The sequence below is a fragment of the Phyllostomus discolor genome, chromosome 14 (genome assembly GCF_004126475.2).
Source record: "Phyllostomus discolor isolate MPI-MPIP mPhyDis1 chromosome 14, mPhyDis1.pri.v3, whole genome shotgun sequence".
NCBI classification, from domain to species: domain Eukaryota; kingdom Metazoa; phylum Chordata; class Mammalia; order Chiroptera; family Phyllostomidae; genus Phyllostomus; species Phyllostomus discolor.
Genome location: NC_040916.2, coordinates 21,130,209 through 21,152,652, shown reverse-complemented (window position 1 = coordinate 21,152,652; position 22,444 = coordinate 21,130,209). Strand labels below are relative to the sequence as shown.

The following is a 22,444-nucleotide window of genomic DNA, read 5'->3' as shown; positions in this document are numbered from 1 at the left end:
CCTGCCCTTAGGGTCCCAAGGATTTACCTAAACAAAGAGAGTTCCCTTCCCAGCAGAATCTCTGGGGCCAGCCGCCAGAAAACTAAAAACTGGGGACACCCTACAGAATAACTGGTCTGCACCCTGCAACAACGTCTGGGCCGTGACCGACAGAGAAAAGCCTGAAGAACTGATCCGGGGTCAAGGCGACTCAGAAGCCAGGACAGCTAGGCGCCGTGAGCTGTCCTGAGTCGGATCCCGGATCAGTGAAAGTGATTTCTTTCTTCCTTTGTGATGGGAGAGAGAGGTCGGTGGGGTTTGAACCCAGTCCGCCCACTGGACAGAGCTGTTCTGTCAGCGTCCCTGCCCTCGTTCCCATCGCGCTAGCGAGGTTACATCGTGAGATTCGGCCTCGTCTGGGGGAGTGTTAGTTACACACCGACGGCTCTGGGGGCCTCTGGGAGACTTTCCTGTTTAAAGGGCAGGAAAGAAAGGTGCAAGGAGGACAGACTGTGGGGGCCGGGGGGACACTCTGGCAGCCTCGGTTCACAACGCAGCGTGACCTCTGTGCGTGGCCGGCCTCCGCTCGGGGCAGACCGAAGGACTGTTCTTGGTTGGAAGGAAGGAAGGAAGGGAGGAAGGAAGGGAGGGAGGGAGGGAGGAAGGAAGGAAGGAAGGAAGGGAGGGAGGAAGGAAGGAAGGGAGGGAGGGAGGGAGGAAGGAAGGAAGGGAGGGAGGAAGGAAGGAAGGACGGGCAGAGAACTGTGAGCCCGTCTAGACTGGCGTGCAGGCACCCAAGACGGCTTGGAGGACACACAAGAGTAAAGAATGACACTGATAATCACCACAGTCACAGCAGCTTTGTTTATGGACTCCTCGTTGTGTCCCTGGGACAAGCAGAAAGTCTTTGCATGTATCGGCTCACTTAATCCCCACCGTCACTGTATTATTGGTCCTTAAAGATGAGTAAATTGCCCTGGCTGTGTGGCTTGGTGGGTTGAGCACTGGCCTGTGGACCAAAGGGCCGCTGGTTCAATTCCCAGTCAGGGCACGTGCCTGGGTTGTGGGCCAGGTCCCCGGTAGGGGGTGCGTGAGAAGCCAACACACATTGATGCTTCTCTCCCTGTCTTTCTCCCTCCCTTCCCTGCTCTAAGAAATAAATGAAATCTTAAAAAAAAATAAGAGATATGTAAACTGAGGCAGGAAGAGGTTAAGTCAAAGGTCATTTGCAAGTAGCAGACACGAGCTTCAGATACAGGCAGTCTGGCTCCAAACGTGCCCTTACACCGCTTCTGGGGAGACTCCTTGATCGCCCCCCCCACCTCTGCTGTCCTTTCCTTTCACTCCACCCACACTGGCCTGGACTTCCGTGAGCTGAGAGCAAAGGGGCTCCTTCCATGTGCCCTCGGGCAGGGGGGCAGGCAGCCAAGGGGGGTGGGGGGAGAGAGCAGCGTTGGTCCGCAAGAAGCACGAAGGCCTGTCCTTCTGATGGCCACGAGGCGAGGGGGCGTGAGGGGCACCCTGCACTTTCCTGGCGACGGGTGGGGGTCTCGGGGGGCTAAGGAACTGAAGGCGCGGGGTCTGCAACTCTTGCACCCAGCTGGCCCCGGACGCTGCCCCCCACCATTGTGAGCAGAGGGGCAGAGCAAGGAGGGGTGGCCACGGGAGGTCCTGCCCCCGAGGGTCTCTGCTCCCGCCTGTCTGGGCTGAGGGTCTCCTCCTAAGTGGGAGGCAGCCCGTCCCCGAGCACCCAAGACCGGGAAACGAGAAACACTTCAGAAATGCATTTTTGGACCCTGAGACCCAGCCCCCACCCAGGAGACCCGCAAACTCTTAATTCAATAGCCTTAACCTGGAGCTTCTTATTACTTTTTAATTGAAGTTATTGGGGTCACACTGGTTCGCACAACCGTGCAGGCCTCGAGTGTGCGACTGAACAAGCCCTCATCTGCACGGGGCGCTGCACACCTATCGCCGAGGCAAAGCCTCTTTCCGTCCCCGCCCCACCTTTGCCCCCCCTCCCCCTCCCCCACCCCCCCTCCCTCTGGCTGTCCCCCACACTGTTGTCTGTGTCTGTGTGAGATATATATCTATGTTTTGGGGTGGTTTTTTTTTTTTTGCTTAAATGGAAACAGCACTTTTAGTGGCTGAGTATTTTCCATCCGGCTGCTGGAGCGAGCGGCTGAGCTGAGCGGCTGCCAGTGAGGGAACACCCAGGAGGACCCGGCCGCCCCTCCCCCGGCCTGGCCGGTATTTAAGCCTCGGAGGGACGTGGAGGACAGGAGAGAGCCAGGGGCTCGGGACGACCAGCTCCAGGGCCCGGGCAGCGGCGGGAGAGTGGGACGGACGGACGGGTGCCCAGCAGCCTCCCAGGTAAGAGCGCTGGTCTCCCAAGGCTTTACCTGTGAGACGGGACGGTGGCCTGGTGGGCACAAGGCTGACCCTTTACCTGTGAGACAGGTTGGTGGCCCGGTGGGCGCAAGGCTGACTGTGCAGGCAGCGAACATCACCTCCCGTCGCCTCCCCGAGGAGTGGGGCCAGTGAGGAAAGACTCCCCAGGAGCTGGGTGACGCATCCTTAGCCGGCGGGTCCACCTGGGGCCGGGAGTGGTGGCCTTCTTCCCGGGCTCAGGGGGGAGGTCTCCACCGGGACGGCAGAGGGTCGTGGGAAGTGCTTCTCAGGGGTCTACCTGTTCTTCTCATCGTTACTTCTTCGCTGGCTTCTTCCCACCGTCAAAGGCCTCTTTTCTGTAATCTGTCTGTGTGTCTTTTTAAATATATATACATATATATATTATATTACAGCTATGTATAACATGATATCAGTGTCAGGGGTACAACAGGGTGATTAGAGATTCACGCACCAGACAGAGTGATCTCTCTGGGAAGCCCAGCGTGGTATGTGTCGCTTTTTTGTTGCAGTGCTCAAATTTATTCTGTTTGTGTTTTCACAGAACTTGTCACAGCTTCTTCCCCTCCGCCACTTACCCCCCTTTATGCCTTCCCCCACCGCCCCTCCCTCCCCCCAGCAATCGCCACGTTCTCATCCACGTCCCTGAGTTCCCTCTCTTCTTCTTCTTTCTTTCTTTTTGTCCAATCCTTCCTCCCAAGTCTCACTTTTTTAAAAAATCCTAAAATAGAACCTTTGTTTTAGCTGTGATCAGGAAACTATTCTGACTTTCCCTGCCTCTGGCTTTCGTAAATACCAATCAGATGAAGTTTACGAGTGTACTTGACTAGCTATGAACTTCATTCAAACATTTCATTTTATTCTCTTCGTAAGATGACTTCTTCTCCCTAAATTCTCATGTTCTGACCCTCACGTTGCCTCCCAGAAGACATTTCGAAACATTTCAAGGCACGATGTGGTGGACTCGTTTCTGGAGGTCTTTTTAAATGTATCTATTTATCTTTGCGGCTGGGAGAGGGCTGGGGGAGGAGAGGGGAAGCATGAGGGGGGGCAGTCCCTTCAAAGGACAAGAGCTCGAGTCGCTTATACCAGCATTTGAGAAAGAACACATCCTAGCATGAAAGTAGCAGACCACCCCCGTCTGGGCCCAGGTGAGCCTCAGTGCCCGAAGCCCCCCCACCCCTGTTCTTGGAGAGGCCGAGGCGTCATCACCTGGGCACCAGGTGAGCCCGCTGAGCCCGGACTCCAGGCCGGCGGCGGGCAGAGCACAGGGTGTGCGTGGAAAGACTCAGTGGTGTTTGGCACGGGGGCGTTTTGGAACTCAGGGTCCGGCCAGGTGAGGGTGTTTTTGGGAAAGGGCCTCGGGAAGGAACGGAGCGTGGTGGTGACATCAGCATGGAGAGGGTGAGAGCACCCACCTGCCGTTGTTTCCGACGGCAGTTTCAACCTTGGCATCTCCCTGCGCATGTAAACTCATCCCTGCGATTCTGGGGCACCCCGGCAAACACGGTTTTTGCCCATCTGACCAGAAAAGCAGGTATACTTTTGATTCAGTCACGTGGAGCAGCTATTGTTGTGTGGGCTGTTGTCATCCTTCAGTCTGACAGTCGGAGGGAGAGGAGGCCAGTGCCCGGACTCGGCAGTCAGTGTTGCATGTTCTAGAAGTCCTCGTGGCCCACCGGCTGGATGTCGCTGTTTCTCTCAGCTTTCGTTCCTCTGTGCCCCAAGCCCGTGGGCTGCCGCCGACTCCTGGACGAGGGGAAATGGGGCAGGATGACTTCAGATCGTCTTGTGGCTCCTGGCTGCCGTCCAGCGGCCCTGTGGTTTGAGACGGGGGGGGGGTGGGGTAGGGGGGGTGGACTGAGGCCTGGTCCCGAGAGCAGGCCCGCGGAAGCCCCGCCCAGGCCCAGCAGAACCCGTGTCCGTCCACGGCTCATCCCGGGGCCTTGGCTCCTGCAGGGTCTGGATGCAGATGTGAGACATGGTTTGGGTTCTGCAGCCTGCGCGCTGGTGCTGCTGGGACCCCGGGCCGGTGCTCGGACAGGCAGGGCCTTCGCCGGGTTCGCCACAGTAGACTCACCGCTCATGCCCCCCGGCCCCCGAGTCCACCAGCCACCACGTCGGTGGGCACTGCTGGTCCCGAGGACAGACCCAGAGAGTGTGGGCGGAGCGGCGCCGGCCCCTGGAAGTTGGCGAAGGAAAGCCTCTCCCCTTGGGCGGGAGGCTGCCCCGGAAGCTGTTTCCGTGTGCGGACAAGCACCCTCAGACTAAGGAGGGGACCTGCGGCCTCCCCGTCACGTCCCCTTGCCCCTTCCCCCGCCCCCTCGGGCGAAGCCGAGTCTGCCGTCGGGTGCCTCGCCTGGGGCCGAGGGCCGGCCGTGTCTGGGGCGGGCTGTAGTCATGCTGGGGACGGGTGTCCGGCCCTATGTGGCTTGAGGTGCCTGACCTTACGCCCTCCTGTACACTGGACCCTGTCCTTGAACTTGAGCCCAAGCGTGTGCCCGGGGAAGCCAAAGGAAGGTGTTTTGTGAGCAAGGGTTTCACTCCACGGGGTGAGTCACGTCTTTGCCTGGTGTCTTCAGGGGGCCTTTGAAAGTGCTTGGCACAGGGGCGCAAACATGGGCGGTGCTTCGAAAACGGGACGCCCTCGCCCTCACCTGTGTGAGCCGTTGCGAGGTGGGCTAGGTTTCGGCTGGCAGCACCGATCAGCTGCAGCAGCCTGTGGCCACCGTGGCAACGGGGCTGGTGCTGAGGCTGGGTCAGGGAGACTGTCTCTCCCTCCCCTTTTCCAGCAGACTTGGGGGGGAGCTCTTCGGGGAAAGGGGTGCGGCTCAGCGGGGTGTGAGCCATCTACAGGTTTGTGGGGCACTCACCGGGCGTCCTCCATGGGACCAGAGAGTGAGGGGCCAGGAGGCCCAGGATGTGACCGTCTTAGTTAGGCCTTACCCCATGAAACCAGCTCCTTGTCCTCACCCACACCTCGCTGTCCCGTGTCCCAGATGGAATGCCTGTGCAGAGTTCAGCGTCGCCGAGGCTGGGGATGAAAACGTCCGTGTGTGCCCCGGGTCCGCCTGCAGAGCGACCTGCCGGCAGCGGCAGAGCCGCCTGGGCACCGCGCCCTCGTGCATTCCTTCCGAGCTCGGGGACGCCCGCCCTGTCGCTTGGGGACAGGGCATCTTTGAGGTGGCCCCACTGGAAACCCACGATGACCCGGTTTCCCAACCCCGAGGCGGTGCTCTGGTGTGCTGCGCTTCCCTGCGGCGCAGGCAGGGCGAGTCAGGAGGGACCAGAGAAAGCCCTGGGCGTCCGTGGAAAGGGCTGCAGGGGCGGCCGCGGCTACGCAACTGGTGGCCCCCGTCCTCAGTGTCAGCAGTTTGTTCCACCCCTGACCGGGGAGCGTGTCCTCCTTTGGGGGCGATGAGGAGACACGGGGGCCGTTAGTCCTGGGACTGGACAGGACCGTCCCGGACCCCCTGCTGGGGCTCAGGGTCCACCCTCCTCCTCGGGCCACGCTGGTCGGTCCCTACTCCTGGGTCTCCCAGGAAGGGGGTTCCCTGCCTCTGGGGAGACTCGATGGGGTTCAGGATGCGATGGGGTTCAGCCCCCACGGGGGAGAACACTCGTCTGTCCCTGTGGGGGCGTGCTCGGCCCTGCTCGGAGGAAGTGCGGGCATCGGGTTTAGTGGCCGAGCCGTTAACCTTGAACCGAGCCCCTCGTGTGTCCCGGGTTCCCTTTCTGCTCCTCCGGAGGGCCCTCTCCCGGGTGCGGCAGGGAGGAGGGCGTTTCCGTCTGCCGGCGGTCCCTCTCATGGGGGGGGGGGGGGCTGCACGCAGCGGAGGGAGGGGGAGCACGGGCATGGGACGTGGGCAGACCCGGCGATTCATCCCAGCTCCGGCCGATCGGCTGTGTGTCTCGGGCAGGCCGCGTGGCCTGGGTGAGGGCCCCCTGACAAAGAATGCCATCGGTGGGCTCCTGGGACCTCGGGGACTGCCTGAGGGTGGTGTCCATGGAGTCCTGGGCACAGCACCCTGCATGTGATACGCATGCCAGCACCCAGGGGCTGTGAGCGTTCAGTGCACACAGTGTTCCTGCGGCCAGGACGGTGCCATGAGGCAGGGGATCCAGAGGGGACCCACAGGGTCATGGCCACGGCCACCCTGGGCCACCCCTGGGCCGTCCCTGAGCGCACAGGGGGTGGCTGGCCTGGGAACCCGCACACAGATGGGGGAGCTGTCAGTGTCTGCCTGGAAATGAAAGCCGCAGGGGCAGATGTGGCCGCCAAGAAAGAGTAAAAAGAGCACAGATGTCCGTGAGTCTGTGACACCAGTGGTCTCAGACGGAACCAGGGAGCCGTCTGCCAGGGTCGCCGTCAGCAGCACACACCTCAAGGGGCCTTTCTGGAGAAAGCGGTCCTGGACAGTGGGCGTCTTGGTGTGCCCTCTCCACCCTCACCTGTCCTCGCCGCCCCCCTCCCCTCCCCTCCCCTCCCTCCCCTCCCGCAGCCGGAGCTGAGGAGGTGACCGGTGGGTGGGATGGCCCCCAGGGACCCCTGACGCCCTGTGGTCTCCTGCACACACACCCCTGCAGCTGAACCCCCTTGGCCTCGCGCATCCTGCCAGCACTCACCCCACTTCCCCTGAGAAGCACCCTCCGTAGAGTAAGCCCACCCACTTGGAAACCCTCCACCCTGCATTTTCCCTGGTGAGGCTGCGGCCCTGGCCGCCCCTCCCCAGCCCGGGGGAGCTGGCCCTGCTCGTAGGAGCAGGTGAGGGCATCCCCTCCTCGAGCTGCTGCGACACAGGCAAGCGGCTCCTGCCACGCGTCCCGGGGACAGCCAGGAAGCGCCTCCTCCGGCTCCTCGCCCCCCACAGAAGGGCCGGGGTGAGGATCCCCCCCCCACCCGCCCCATCTTCTTTCGAGCAACGACTCTGCCCAGGAAAATCTGAGCTCAGCCTGTGGAACGGCGAGGCTGTAATTAGTGAGGACATCTCATTACCACTGGGGACAGGGGCACCCGGGGCTCCGACGAGGGCTTCTGGGGCCTCTCGTGTTCCCGGCTCCGGAAAACAAACAGCCGGAGACTGGGCTGCGAGCGGCAGCCTGTGGTTTAGGGCAAGAGCCTGTGGCTTTTCCTCACCGGGCAGGAACGTCTTCGGAAAGCCCTCTGCGTGCCGCGTCTGTCTGAGGCCGGCGAGCCCCGGCCGGGCCCTGGGGGCGGGTGGCGGCCGTGGGCAGAGAGGGCTGAGTCTGCCGTTTAGCCCTGCTGTCGCCCGGGCAGGGGGTCCTGGACCGTCTGCACTGTGCAAATGGGTGTGCCGTGCTGTCCGGAGGAGGCACCTCGAGATCCGTCTGTGTGGTTTGGGGCCGGTGGTGGATGCTCACCGGGGTCAGCAGCTCAGCCAGGGGGCTGGGTGAGGGGCACCGTGGCCTGGGGCTGCGTCTGCGGCCTGGGGCTGACCTGGCACCATCGGGGGCACCGGCCTCTGACCTCGGCCCTGTCTGCGAGGCAGGCGGGGAACCAGTGTGGGACCACCCCGTGTCACGGGCTGAGCCTCGGAAGACGGCAGTGGTGAAACAGCGTAATTTTCGTCCCACACCGGCCTTGCGTCTGGCTCTGCTCCCCTCCCCTCCCACTCACAGGGCCCCAAGCAGATTCCGGAGCTTTTCTGGTCCTTTCTGGTATTGCCAGGTGGGTCCGTCCCTGTATCGGAGCCTCAGGGTCCCATCCAGGCCACACGATTCTTCTCTCCCAGCTCAGGCCTGATGCTGGGGTTGGAGATGAGCAGGAGGGCACGGGGGACAGCGGGGATCCCTGTGCTTTCTTTCCTCCTCCCCCCCCCGGAACTCACACGCCATAGCACTGTTGCGGGCTCCCCCACCTGCTGACTGGGACACGGGGGTGGGGGCCGGAGGAGAAGGGAAAGGCCTTGTGTTTCTTCGGGGCAGTTGCAGCCCCTGGGGCTCTCCGATGACCCCCGGCACGGCGGCTCCCCGCCGCTCCCGCGGGGGCCCTCGCTCTGTGCTGCCTGCCGGCCCCGCCGGCTGCAGTCTGCCCACCAGGGCAGCCCACTCTGGCTGAGCTGGGGGGCTGCTCCCCCTCCAGCCCTCAGATGCCTTTTTTCTGTGGCAGGACATACCCTTGTCCCCCCAGACTCTGGGGTGCAGGCCCCCGCCACGTGGCCTCCCCCCACTGTCTGCTGTGCAGCCAGCTCTTGGCCAGCAGCTCAGAATTCCTCCGGGCGAGGGGCTGGCACTGGGGGCTGCCCTCGACCCCTCTGCACCCCTGTCCCCCACCCCCCAGAAAAGCATCTCTTTGAAATGGGTAGGCACTTTTTAAAAAGATTTTATTTATTTACTCTTAGAGAGGGGAAGGGAGGGAGAAAGAGAGGGAGAGAAACATCGGTGTGTGGTTGCCTCTCATACATCCCCAACTGGGGACCTGGCCTGCAACCCAGGCATGTGCCCTGACTGGGGATTGAACCAGTGACCCTTCAGTTTGCAGGCCGGTGCTCAATCCACCGAGCTACAGCAGCCAGGGTGGGTGGGCACTCCTTACCCACTGTCCACATCCCACCAGCACGGCCACTGTCCTGCTGACATTCTATTATGTCTGCCCGGTGGTCAGTCCAGCTCCTGGGATGCAGTAAGTGCTCAGAACAGGTGAGGTACGGTCAGTATCATCATCAGCACCACACGCTTCGGACGACAGCAGGGGCAGAGAAGCAGCGGGTGGGGAAGGGCTGTCTTTGGTGCCGTGCTGTTTCGTTCCCGGTGCCGGCACCCCCCACCCTTGGGGGCCGCATGCAGGACGTGTGCCCAGGGGGTCATGTAAGGCAGGTAGCCGTGCCCTGGTTTCCCTCTCTGTAACACGGGGGAAATCACAGTAACTCCCACGAAGGCTGCCGTGAGGGCGCAGTGGCAAGTGTGGACTCCTCAGAACAGCGCCGGCCCACAGCACACGCCCTCTGTGTGGCCTCTGACCGCCAGCGTTGTCCACGGGAGGAGAACGCTCCGGCTGTCGCAGAGATTAGGGGTCGGGGGAGGGGAGCCTGGCACGCAGCAGGCGCTCAGTACAAGACAGGCTCCTTGATCTCGTGAGAACGCAGGCGAGCGCAGGGTGAGAGACGGGTGCAGAGGAGGGCCTGCAGGAGTGGGAGCGGTGAGAAGTGAGCGAAGGCAGGAGGCAGGAGCGTGTCACGCGTGGGGACGGGACAAAGACAGTGTAGCTCGGATCCCCGGGAGACGCAGGGTGCACTTTTCTGCGGCTGCCTCAGCTTCCTGCAGACTCTCGGAGCCCCTTCCACAGGCCGGTTTCCGCCTGCACATCCCCACGGCTGCCTTTGCGTTTTTTCTGGACACAGGCCTGCTCCGCGTCTCCCCAAGGATGGCCCACCAGGGCGCGTTCTGCCTCTTCCGCCTGGGGCTCCTGCTCGGCTCTGTGCTCCTGGCGGCCCCGGCGCCGGCCACTCCCGAGCCTTCTGGCTGCGGTGACAGGGAGCATCAGGTGACCGTCAGCCACACCTACAAGATCGACGTGCCCACGTCTGCGCTGGTGCAGGTGGAGGCCGACCCTCAGCCCCTCGGGGACGACGGCGCCTCGCTCCCGGCCCTGGGGGAGGCCGAGGAACAGAACATCATCTTCAGACACAACATCCGCCTGCAGACGCCGCGGAAGGACTGCGAGCTGGTGGGCGTGGTCCAGGGCCTCCTGGACCGCGTGACGAAGCTGGAGGAGGAGATGGCGCGGGTGAGGGAGCAGTGTGCCGCCCAGCCGTGCTGCCCGGGAGCTGCCGGTGAGCTGGCCGCCTGCGCTCGTTCAAGACACACTTCGTGAGCACCTGCTGCTCAGGGGGGTGCAGCCCCGCCCATGGCGCCGGGTTTTCCCTGGGGGGCAGAGGCAGGGCTCCTCACTGGGAACCAGCTGGGGGGGGAGGGGGCGGGGCGCGCAAGTCTGGGCAGGGAGGGGCCTTCCAGGGGGCCTGGACTCCTGGGTCAGTGCCCCAGACGGGAATGCTCCGGGGGGCTGTTTAACCGGTGGGTCCAGTCTCTCCGTGGGAGGTGGGGGAAGCAGTGGAATGGAGAGGAAAGAGCGGGCAGGACCGGGACACGTCTCAGTGCTGTCTCAGAGCTGCCGCTTTTCAGCTCCGTGACTTGAGGCGAATCCGCAAGTTCCCTGAACTGTGCGGTGAGGATAATTCCACCCACTGGTCTGGTTCTGAGACCTACAGACGATGCATTATTTACGGTCCCTGGCCTGTCGGACAGAGTCAGCAGACTGTTTATTTTTTAACCTTTTTCAGGGCCTTGAACAGACGGGGTGGGGGGCCTCACAGGGTGCAGGCAGCTTTGCCTCCCGGGTGGGGGGCTGCGTTCCCGACTGAGCTGGGGGAGAGGAGGCTGGGCACCACAATCTAGCTGAGAGTAAGGTTAAGGAGTTCGGGGGAGTGCTGCTGGGAGGAAAGACCCCGGGCTCGGGGGCCCCCATCTCTTCGGGGCGAGAGCTCCTCTCTGGCAGGGAGAGGGGCGGCCGCTTTATCTGGGTCTGAAGCCCAAGGCGGAAGGAAGGTGGGCTGGGGCAGCAGGGTAGGGGCCTCCTAAAGGGGCCAAGACCTTTCCAGGCTCCGCAGGCAGGGAGGGAGGGGGGACGAGGGGCTTGAGGGAGCGGTGGGGAGCCAGCCCCTGCCTCCACAAGTCAGGCCTCGTACAATGGGCGGGAGAGCGGGGAAGAAGGCACTGGCGGAACTTAAATAAGCTTGTAAATGGTGTTTGTAGAACAGCTAGCAAGCAGCCCACTGCTCCAGTCGCTAAAAATCCCTCCTTCCCGGGCAAGGTTGCTTCGAAGGGAAGGCCGGCCACTCTTTTGCTCTCCCTTAGCGAGTTTGCCGGTGGAGTGGCGAGGCGGGTGGGGAGGGCAGGGCCCCTGGGTGGGCGCACCCCGTCCCTGGAAGCACCCCCGGGAGGCCTGCTCCGACCGGGACTGACACGCTGGGTCAAGACAGGCAGAACGGGCTGGGTGGGGGGAGGCAAAGGCTTTGGGGAGGGTGGGGGCGGGAGGCAGGGGGTGAGGGAGGGGGCGCAGCTGCCGTCGCTGCCCCTCTGAACACCTGGGTCCCTGCAGGAGAAGAAAGAAAAAAGAATTCTTTTCAGTTAGTTTACCGTCGACATTACTTTGTGCTAGTTTGAGGTGTGCGGTGTAGTGGTTAGACCATCATACATTTACAAAGTGACCCCCCGAAGTTTCCAGTCCTTCCAGTCCTCCCCTCCCCCCCCCCCCCGGAATCACAATATTAGTGACTGTAGTCTCTATGCCGGACTTAACATCCTCACCACTGTTTTGTAGCTGCCAGTCCGTGCTTCCCAATCCCTGCACTTTTTTTAAACATGAACTGCCGGGGCTGATCCAAACAATGCAGAGGGGCCCTTCACACACCTGTCCATGCCCCCACGGGCTGCACCCAGAAATGAATCGGCCTGGGGCCGCCCTTGGGGGGTCTCCGGGGAGAAAGCGTTTTCAGGAAGGAAAGCGGGTGTTCTGAGAAATGGGGGTTACTGACTGGCCCACCCGAAACCGCCTCTTGCTGTCTCGGGTGGGAGAGGGCAGGGCAGCAAAGCCCTTCTCCCCACCTCATGCCCCACCCCCCGCCCCCCATCGGCTGGGCTGTTGTTGTAGCATCTGCAGGTCCACTCTCCCAGGCTTCCGTGTGGGCTCTTTTCCCCCGGACCGGGTCTCACTAGGCCCAGCGCCCTCCAGCCGCCGGCCCCAGGAGCCTGCCCCGGCCTGAGCCCAGGCTGCAGCAAGGGCAGAGAATGAGCACCGTTGAGAGAGGACAGAGCCGGAGCGTTCCCATGAGCGCTTGGGATGGGGTGGGAAGGGAAGAAGGGTGGTTCCTTTTTAGGCAGAAGAGGAGGAAACAGGTATCAAATTTCACAGGTCAGAGTCTGGCCCAGGTTGGAGGGGGTGGCCCCCCTACCGTGCTCCAGAGAAAGCGCCACACTTCGGGGTCTCCAGGGAAGGAGGCCCCGCTCTGCGGCCCACAGCCCTGTCTTTCCCTCGCGCCGGCAGGTGTGAGCCGCCACTGCAGCGGCCACGGGACCTTCTCCCAGGAGACCTGCAGCTGCCGCTGCGAGCAGGGCTGGGAGGGCGCCGACTGCGCGGAGCCCGCCTGCCCCGGCGCGTGCAGCGGCCACGGGCGCTGCGAGGACGGCCGCTGCCGCTGCGCCGCGCCCTACGTGGGGGCCGACTGCGCCTACCCCGCCTGCCCCGGGAACTGCAGCGGCCAGGGCGAGTGCGTGCAGGGCGTGTGCCAGTGCTACGAGGACTTCACGTCGGAGGACTGCAGCGAGCAGCGCTGCCCCGGCGACTGCAGCGGCCACGGCTTCTGCGACACGGGCGAGTGCTACTGCGAGGAGGGCTTCTCAGGCCTGGACTGCTCGCAGGGTGAGCGCCGAGCCCCGCACCCCCGCGACCTCGGGTCACCCCTGTCTTCTGAGGGGCGGGCCTAGCCCCCACCAGCTGCCCTGAGGGCTTGTTAAAGCACAGCTGGCTGCGCCCACCCTGAGTGTCTGATTCAGCAGGTCTGGGATGGGCCTGAGAATTTGCATTTTCAGCAAGTTCCCAAGGGACCTGCGGCTGATGGCTTCAGGACCAGTGGTCTTGTGGGATCTAGTGGCTGTGTGTGTGTGTGTGTGTGTTAGTGTAGGGGGTCAGCATGAACTCCCAACTGGGTGACTTTTGGGGGGTCCGGAAGGGTGCCTCACACAGCTGCTGCACACCCAGTAGGGTAGCATTGAGTACGCAGTGGCTGCTCAGCGAGTGCTCATTGGCTGTGGGTTCTGCCCCTCCCAACCCCGTTCCTGTCCTGCGCAGTGGACGCCCCCCAGAGCCTGCAGCTGCTCAAGAGCGCGGAGGACTCCCTGCTGGTGGGCTGGCGGCCCTCCGCGGAGGTGGACCACTACCTCCTCAGCTACCACCCGCTGGGCAAGGAGCTCTCCGGGCAGCAGGTCCGGGTGCCCAAGGAGCAGCACAGCTACGACATCCTCGGTCTGCTGCCCGGGACCAAGTACATCGTCACCCTGCGCAACGTGAAGAAGGACGTTTCCAGCAGCCCCCAGCACCTGCTGGCCACCACCGGTGAGGGGCCCCTTCCCCAGGAGAGGCGCCACTGTGCACGGTGTGTTCAGCGGTCTCCGCCAGTGCCCTTCCGCCAGCCGGGCTGCTGTCCTGGTTTGGGGCTGAAAAGACAGCTGCTGCAACCCCAGGGCCCGCAGAGAAGTCTCAGCTCTTGCTCCCCCCACCAACTGCTGAGTCCCCCAAGCCGGTGACGGAGCCTGCTGCCTCGGAGCCCCCGGCTCCTCTGCCCCGGAGAGCAGTGAGGGCCGACTGCCCTGCACCCACACACAAGCAGCCACACGCCTGCGTGCCCGAGTCCCCGCCGAGCCTCTGGGGCCATGCTGCAGGTTCCGGTTGGGGGTCAGAGTGGGGGGTCTTCTGAAGCCACCTATTGGATCAGTCTCAGCAGGAGAGAGGGGAGAAATAGGGCAGTTGAAGAAGGTGTAATGAGAAGGTTATTTGCCAAGGTGTGGGTGGGGCTTGGGCGGTGTGACACTCTGGGACTAGCAGCCCTGGGGCTGCACCCCCTGGGGCTACAGGGGAGGAGGCGGGGCTACAGGGAGGAGGAGGGGCTACAGGGGAGGAGACGGGAGTTGGCGTTGAGACCCAGCCAGAGCTGCAGGAGGGGGCTGCCGGATGAGCTGCTTTGGTAACAGGACACAGGCAGTCCGCTGGGTGCCCCCGGGGAGGGAGTGAAGGAGTTCAGTTGCCCCAGTTCTGCCTCCTGCCATGTGACCTCCTGGTGACCCTCACTGGTGGAACCCAACCAGGAGCCAGAGGGCCCTCGCCTGGCTAATGCAGCTCCTAGAGGTCAGAATCTGGGATACAGAGCAGCATGGGGGACGGATCTGGAGGGACAAACGGAGTCTCTGGGGCACCACCAAACGCTGCCAAAACGTTTGGAAGGGACAGCATCGCTGCTTACTCTTTAGAAATTCTCGTTTCCTCGTGGAAGCTCTTAAAGCTGCTTAGCTCTTCACGGCTCATTTCTTCATGCAACATATTTTATTGAGCATCTACTATGGGCCAGGCACTGTTCTAGATGCTGATGAAAATGAGCTGCCTCCATCCCGCCCTGAACTCCTGGGGAGAGACCCGGGGAGCCCCAGACAAACAGGCCTGTGGCACACAGTGTCCTCGCAGAAACACGTGGCTGCCCGTCTGGCTGCCTGGGGCAGGGCTGGCTCAGGGCAGGAAAGAGCCGTGAGGGACTTGTGCTCCGGGAGCACAATTTCTGATGGCCTTTGCCTGCTCCTCCGGCCAAAGACCCCTCTGGAAACATCCCTGCAGTTGAACAAGCTGCATTTATCGACTGTTCCAGCAGGAGGAGAAGGCACACCGGGCGGGGGGGGTGGGGGGCACAGTGGGCGTCTGAGTGAGAGAGGGTGAGAAAGACCGGAGTGGGGTGTGGGCTGGGGTGGGTGACTTGGGGAGGGTGGGAGGGAGCAACGCTTTGCACGCCCTCAGGAAGTGGGGGTGACTCCATGACGGCACCTCGGGGACTCTCACCTAGAGGGCCAGCCTTGAGCTGTGATTGTCACATGGGGAGAGCAGTCTCCTCTCCTGGGAGGGACCTGCCGGCCCTCGGCCCCTCACCGCCTCCCCGTGCCGTCCCGACCCCTGCCCTAGATCTTGCTGTGCTGGGCACCGCCTGGGTGACAGACGAGACGGAGAGCTCCCTGGACGTGGAGTGGGAGAACCTGCCGACCGAGGTGGACTACTACAAGCTGCTGTACGGCCCCCTGACAGGGCAGGAGGTGGCCGAGGTCACCGTGCCCAAGAGTAGCAACCCCAAGAGCAGATACGACATTACCGGTAAGAGCCAACACTGGGGACATGGATGCGGGGGTGCGGGCAGCGGGGGCCGGGGACCCACACCTGACTGCTCAGGTGTGCGGGGGGCCATGGGGCCTGGGAGTCACCTGAACCCTGGCCCCAGAAAGCTCCAGAGACAAGCCCATTCTAGAAGCCCCCGGGCTCTGCCCCAGCCTCCCAGAGCGACCCCAGGGTCTCAGGGCACCCGGGTGACAGAGGGAGCATCTGACACGGGACGCCCGAAGCTTCTACAGTTTCCAGGGCCCTCTTTCAGAAGAGCACTACGGCCATCAAACACCCGGCATGAGGCCTGGGAAGGGGCCCGAGGCCTCGGAAGGGCCTGAGGCCACGAGCTGCCTGGTGAGGCCTCCTCTGGGGCCGCTCCTCCGTCTGCCCCTGGGTTCCACCCCAAATGGCCGTCTGGGGTCTGCACGGTGCTGCTGTGAGAGACAGGGTTCACCCACTCACGCACACTGCTGTCGGCCTGCATTTGGCCAGCCATCATTCAGGTTGATCCTACTGGGAAATCACAACAATGAAAGGCAGACAAAAGAAAAAAAGGAAACATTTAGGTCAATTCTTGCAACGAGAAGGAAAGAAACTTCTGAGGGGAAAGGATGGTGGGGAGCAGAAAGTCGTTTGGGCTGTGGGGACAGCGGGGAGCCAGGGCTCAGTGGCCCCGCAGGGGAAGCTCCAGGGGCTTTGTGGCATCCACGGGTACCTCACCCCGCCCCCGAGCCCCCAAAGGGTAAACCCTCCTCCATGCTCCCTGCTCCCTGCCGGGAGCCCACCAGACCTGCAGCTCTTCACCTGCCTAGATGGATTCCTTGTCAGGTGGGAAGCCCAGCCCCTCTCCCCACCCCCCAACAGAGAATCCCCGGGGAGTGCAGTGTGGGGGGTCGGGGGGGGGCAGAGGGGCGGGAAGATGCACTCACATCCAGCGCTGGCCGCCTGCTCCCAGGTCTGCAGCCCGGGACGGAGTACAGGATCATAGTCGTGCCCATGCGAGGAGACCTGGAGGGCAAGCGGATGCTGCTGACCGGCAGCACAGGTGAGGGCTGCTTGGAGGCACTGGGCGCTCTCCTCTCCTCGCCGGGCGCGACTCTGGGGCTTGTGTGCGGAGAGATTCTGTCTCTGTGGACTGAAGCCTGCTTTGTGGGGCAGGGGGCCGGAAGGAAGCAAATGTCCTATTTCAGTTTTGGGTTTTTTGGTTTTTTTTTTTGCCATTAAGAATCTCCCCCAGGATCTTGGAGTCAAGAGAACAGGCCATTTCAAACTCCAAGTTTGCTTGGAGTCAAGCAAACAGACACCTTTTTGCTTACTTTAATAGCTTCACTGCCTGGGTTATTTGTGAGGCAGTGATTACCGTGAACCCTGGCATCTCCCCTAAGATCTGTCACTTCTTCCCTGCTGCTCCGTGTCTGCTCCCGACACCACACGCCAGCAGTTTGCTTTAAAGCGTCGGGAGATGCTCAGGGGCTTCGCAGGGGGTAGCGGTGCATTTGCCATTGGTGGATTGAGAGCACATGCAATGACAAATGTTGTAAATCAGTAAGGTGCGACAATAAATCTATAATTTATTCATCAGACTATTAGTGAACTAGATCTTGAAGCACCTGTGACCTTGACCGACCAAATGGCTTCTCTGATTTTTCTTTCTCGTGTGCTTTATGGAGAAATTGACAGCCCGACCAATGTGGTCACGGAGCGAGTGACCGAAGACTCCGCGACGGTGTCCTGGGAACCCGTCCGGGCTGTCATCGATAAGTACGTGGTGCGCTACACCTCCGCCGGCGGGGAGACGAGGGACACGGAGGTGCCCAGGGAGCAGAGCAGCACCGTCCTCACGGGCCTGCGGCCGGGGGAGGCGTACCGAGTGCACGTGTGGGCCAAGAGGGGCAGCCAGGAGAGCAAGAAGGCGGACACCACGGCCCTGACAGGTGAGGGCGGCAGCGCAGGGCGGTGGCGGGTGTCCTTACATCCGGGAGGAGGAGCCAGAGGGCTCCGCCCACCTGGCCCCAGCGCCTTGCTTTGTAAGGGTCCGGGAGCCGGTAGCAAAGCAATTTCAAATTTCGTAGCGATTAATTTTTTCCTTTGTAAACCTCAGACAAAAGAGACCACCAGCCTTTTTATTTGACCCAGAAGGTCACATTTATTTGGGCTGGAATTCCATACGGAGCCCCCTCCAAGTAGAGCAGCACTTCCCGATTTTCAGTTTTTGGACGTGAAAACTGCAAACGTTCAGCCAACAGGGACTCTGGCTGCGCCTCTCGCGGTGTGCAGTGCGGCACAGGCACGTGGCATGTGGCACATGACCTGGAGCCCTTTCCCGCCGGGGACACGGTTTGCATCCCGAGTCTGCCGCGAAGCTTTCATGAGGGTCCCCGTACATCACCCCCGGTGGGTCCCCCTCCGCTCTGGCAGGTGTCCTGAGACGCACGGGCAGACCCAGGACGTTCCCTGGGCGCGCACCGCCCCTGGCCCTGCCCGAGGTCGGAGCGGCCTGGTCCTGGAGAACGCTCGAGGTTGCCACCACCTGGCGGGAGTCATAGAAAAGGCTCGCGGGTGGGACGGGCTCTGTTCTGACCGCCACGGGGTGGAGGAGCTCTCGGAGAAGCAGATAATTCGTGCGGAGTATGGGTTCGGAAGCTTGACGGTCCAGGCTTTATAGCTGAGTGGCTTCGGGCGAGTTTCTTCTCCTCCCTCCCTCAGGTTCTTACCTGTGGACTGGGCATCCGAGTGTCTGCATCGCAGGGCTCGGGTCGCTAGTGCGCGTGAGTGCCCGATGGACACCCTGCGAGCGCTACGCGGTGGTGGCCGTGCCCTTTCTCAGAACGTGCCCGCCCGCCCGTAGCCCAGGCCGCTGTAACGTGACTCCGCGGACAGGGGCTCCCACTGCGGAAAGGCATTTCTCACAGTTCCGGAGGCTGGGGGGCCCCGGGACCTGGGGGCCGGCTGGTTCGGTTGCTGGCGAGGACCCTCCTCTCCGAGCTCCGCGCGCCCCCTTGGAGAGAGGAAGCTGAGAATTGGACGCGGAGGCGGCTTCCGGAGCAGGAGAAGGGACGTGCTGATCACGCGCCCAGTGCCTTGGACTTCTGACTGTCTGCGGGTTTACATTTTGAGGATAACGTGGTATTCCATACCTCCGGTGACATACGTGATAACACTTTGCTGTGCGACCTCGCGTTTGCTGCTGGCCGTGACCTTGGGAGGGAGGCGCCGAGAGCTCCCTCTTCGTGCAGAGGAGCGGACGGAGACCGGAATCGTGCGGGCTGTGCAGAGCTAGCGACCGGCCGCGCCGGAGCCAGGTGCGGACGCAGCGCCCCCACGCGGCACCTGGAGGGTGCTGCAAGCAGGGTTTCTCGTGTCGGCCATTGGCGAAAAAGCCCCTTGGCTTTGTGGCCGCAGACACACGATGTTCCAAATGGAAAGAACTGGCAGCTTCTCTTCCCGGGGTAATTTTCTTCCCGAGGAAAATGTGAGAGCAAATGCTGACGTTTCTGGAAGTCTAACTGCTTTCAGGTAGGCACGAGGATCTGGAAACTGAAAGAGTATGTTTTCCGTAAATCCAGAGGAAAGGAGACATGTGCGTATGAAGACCAGTCCTTTTCATCCGGAGGCAACTTGTGGGGCAACTTCCCAAGGCTGGGAGTCGCCGGTGGCTTTGTCTGCACACCCGACTTCTCGGGAAGCCCAGCTGGCTCCTACTTGGAACTTCTGGCTTCTGGTTTAATTAAACCCTTAGTCATCTCAGTCACTGGCATGGAACAGGCTGTGAAGTTCGCTGAGGTCGTTATTTTGGTTGCGTGTATACTGGCCTTTCATGAACTAGAGAGTTGGTAACTGCTACCCTCTTTCATTTCTCTTAAAGACATTGACAGCCCCCAAAACCTGGTGGCCGAGCGGGTGACGGAGACCACGGCCTCCATCTCCTGGGACCCGGTGCAGGCCGCCATCGACAGGTACACGGTGCGCTACACCTCCGCCGACGGAGACGCCCGGGAGGTGCCGGTGGGCAAGGAGCAGAGCAGCACGGTGCTGACGGGCCTGCGGCCGGGCATGGAGTACACGGTGCACGTGTGGGCCGCGCTGGGCGCCCGGGAGAGCCGGAAGGCCGACACCACGGCCGAGACAGGTAACGAGAGAAAGGTGGTCAATGGAAGTTGAATTTTCAGCACGTGCATTTGAGTGTCCGTGGTGCCAAGCGGGGCGGCCTGAGTGGAGGGGCTTTGCAGAGCCAGTCTTGACCATCAAGCAGGCCAGCGAGCCTGGTGGTTCTGTCCACGAGCTGCTCCCCGCTGGCTGCGCCAAGCTGCTCATGAAACCCTCCGCCCACCGGAAGGGAGGCGAGAAGCTGTGATGTAGCCATGGTTTTAGCAGGCTCCGCGGAGACGTTACGAGGATGTGGCCATTGCAGCGCTGGTGGTAGATAACACTTTTAGAATGGCCGTCCGTGACAAAACGATAAACGCGGTGCCCTGAACGCCATGGCAGACACACGACGGACTGTTGTGATGTGCCATGGCGTCGCTAAGAAGGCAACGTTCCTTCCACCTTGTCGGGGGCTAGAAGCCAAGAGAGATGGTCAGGTTTCTAATGAGTGGTCCTTTGAACTGGAGACCCAGGGGTGACTTTCCGCCCACTCCCACTCAGGGAGAGACCGGGATGGACCATGATTGCCCTGTGCTGAGCGATCCGGAGGATGCGGTGCTGGCGATGGGCTGGCGGCTGTCTCTTCCGCGGCTTCAAAGCTTAACCTTTTCTAAACGTTTTCTTAAAGACATTGACAGCCCCCAAAACCTCGTGACCGACCGGGTGACGGAGACCACGGCCTCCATCTCCTGGGACCCGGTGCAGGCCGCCATCGACAGGTACACGGTGCGCTATACCTCCGCCGACGGAGACGCCCGGGAGGTGCCGGTGGGCAAGGAGCAGAGCAGCGTGGTGCTGACGGGCCTGCGGCCGGGCGTGGAGTACACGGTGCACGTGTGGGCCGCGCTGGGGACCCGGGAGAGCCGGAAGGCCGACACCACGGCCGAGACAGGTAACGGAGCTTGCACCGCGGGTACCACGAAGCTCAGCTCGGGATCTGTCTAGGGCGTGGTCTGTCTAGGGCGGCGGAAAGGGGGGCGGGGTGAAAGAGCGGGCGGGCCTTCTGCTGTAGTGCACTGAGTGCCCCTCACTGCCCTCTAGTGGCTCCTCTGGAGTGCGCAGCGCGTCGTGTGGCCTGCAGAGCCTGCGCTTGGGCGACTGGCGTCACTGCGCTTGGCCCGGGCCCTCTGCCCGCGCTCCTCCTTCCTTACTCCCACGCTGCGTGCGTCTCCATGGTGAGGGCTGGGTGCGAGGGAAGCACAGCAGCTGCCATGCTGAGGGGGCCGGACCCCAGACTGGGCTCCAAAGCCGTGTCCCCGCCTCACCTGTTCAAACCCTTGCTGTGGGGATTGGCTTTGTTTTTGGATGAATATTTTAGGTAAAAAAAAAGTAGTTTTATTAGCTAAAAATAAGCAAATATCTAGTCACTTAACCCCCCCAAATGTATCATTTTAGTGATTAAAGTGCCCACACCCCTGGAACAGTGTGTCCCCATTTAGAACGGAGCCCCTCCCTGCACTGGAGGGAGGGAGGGGGGCCCAGCTGCCCGGGATTCCCGTCTGGCCCTTCAGGGGCCGGTGTGCCCGGGTTCCCGGAGTCTCCCTGCTGTTTCCGGACCGTGAGTGTTTGGCACGGCTTTGGGGGGGGGGTGCTGGTAAGTGGTCTCGGGGGGGTCATGCTCCCCTGTAAGTCACACTGGCTTGGGCCTGTCCTGGGGCCTGAACACTGTTGAAGTTGTTCCTTCGTGGGACACTTCTGTGGGTTCTTCTGAGACACGTCACCTGTCTCCTCCCCAGGACCGCTCCCCGCAGTGAGTGGTCCTGTGCGAACCGTACCTGCCCTGCCCCCTCCCTTGGCCCTCGTGTGTGGGGTGCACCCTGGTGCCTTTCCGGAGGGGTCTCCATACCCCCCGCCCCCGTGATCCTCTCGGACAGCTTCTCATGCCCACATCTGGTCCACCGGATGTGCAGCCACCTTTCGTCGATTCAGCCAGGTCTCTGCGTCAATGTCCAGGTCTCTGTGATGCCGCAGCCTGTCACTGCATTGGGGCAACTGGCCAGTGTCCTGCCTCATAGATATTTTAGGCACAGGTCAGACGCCTGCCCTCGGGGTCCCCCGAATCGGGCTTCTCAGCAGTGGCATGACTGATACGCTAGGCAGGGGCTTCCTTTCTCAGCGGGGTCCTCTGTGCACCGTAGGAAGTTCCGAAGCATCCCTGGCTCTGCCCGTTGGAAGCCAGCAGCTGCCCCATCCCCCATGGGATGGTGCCCAGCTGAGGTGTGTCCAGATACTGCCAGTGGCCCCTGGTTGAGACCCCCCCCCCCCGCTCCGGGGTGCAGTCAGCAGGCCCTGTCACGGGGCCACGGCAGCTGCTGGCTCCCCCAAGTGGACCTCCAGGGAAACCCTCCCTTCAGGTCCCACCTCTTGGGCCTGTTCCCCGTCACAGCCTGGGGGTAGCTGCCCGGCCCAGGGCCGCAAAACCGTCGGTCCTGCCTTTGCTGTGGGCTCTCAGGTTGGAACGTAGGTACTGATTTTAGTGGGGTCACGGCCTAAACCACGAGAAGCACAGTCCCACCTCAACATGCCCTGCACACGTGTGACGGGCCTGGGGGCAAAGCGGCTGGGGGAAGGGCTTTTGCAGTGAACCACTTGGAACAAAGAAGTGCCTTCATGATGGTGATGATGGTGGTGATGGTGATAATGGTGATGATGATGATGATGGTGGTGATGGTGATGGTGGTGATGGTGATGATGATGGTGGTGATGGTCATGGTGGTGATGATGATGACGGTGATGGTGATGATAGTGATGGTGCTGAGGATGATGATAACAATGATGGTGATGGTGGTGATGGTGATAATGGTGATGATGATGATGATGGTGGTGATGGTGATGGTGGTGATGGTGATGATAGTGATAGTGCTGACGATGGTGATGACAATGATGGTGATGATGATGATGGTGGTGGTGATGGTGATGATGATGATGGTGGTGATGGTGATGATGATGATGGTGGTGGTGATGATGGTGGTGATGGTG

At 61.9% G+C, this 22,444-nt stretch overlaps 1 protein-coding gene across 5 annotated transcripts in view; it reads left to right on the top strand.

Annotated features, from left to right (window-relative positions):
• The first annotated feature begins 2,226 nt into the window (after nt 1-2,226).
• The window catches only part of TNN (tenascin N), a 35,093-nt gene continuing 14,875 nt past the window's right edge, over nt 2,227-22,444 (top strand). For 2 of the 5 annotated variants that reach the window (XM_036015261.1, XM_036015259.1), the window contains exons 1-9: nt 2,227-2,352; nt 9,750-10,181; nt 12,452-12,826; nt 13,256-13,519; nt 15,128-15,313; nt 16,275-16,364; nt 16,990-17,253; nt 19,185-19,448; nt 20,094-20,357. In XM_036015261.1, coding sequence (XP_035871154.1) covers nt 9,773-10,181; nt 12,452-12,826; nt 13,256-13,519; nt 15,128-15,313; nt 16,275-16,364; nt 16,990-17,253; nt 19,185-19,448; nt 20,094-20,357 — 2,116 coding nt within the window. In that variant the 5' untranslated portion in view covers nt 2,227-2,352; nt 9,750-9,772. Of the gene's footprint in view, nt 2,353-9,579; nt 10,182-12,451; nt 12,827-13,255; nt 13,520-15,127; nt 15,314-16,274; nt 16,365-16,989; nt 17,254-19,184; nt 19,449-20,093; nt 20,358-22,444 lie in introns of those variants that run through there. The other 3 variants (XM_036015260.1, XM_028531026.2, XM_036015262.1) reach the window with 3 other exon arrangements.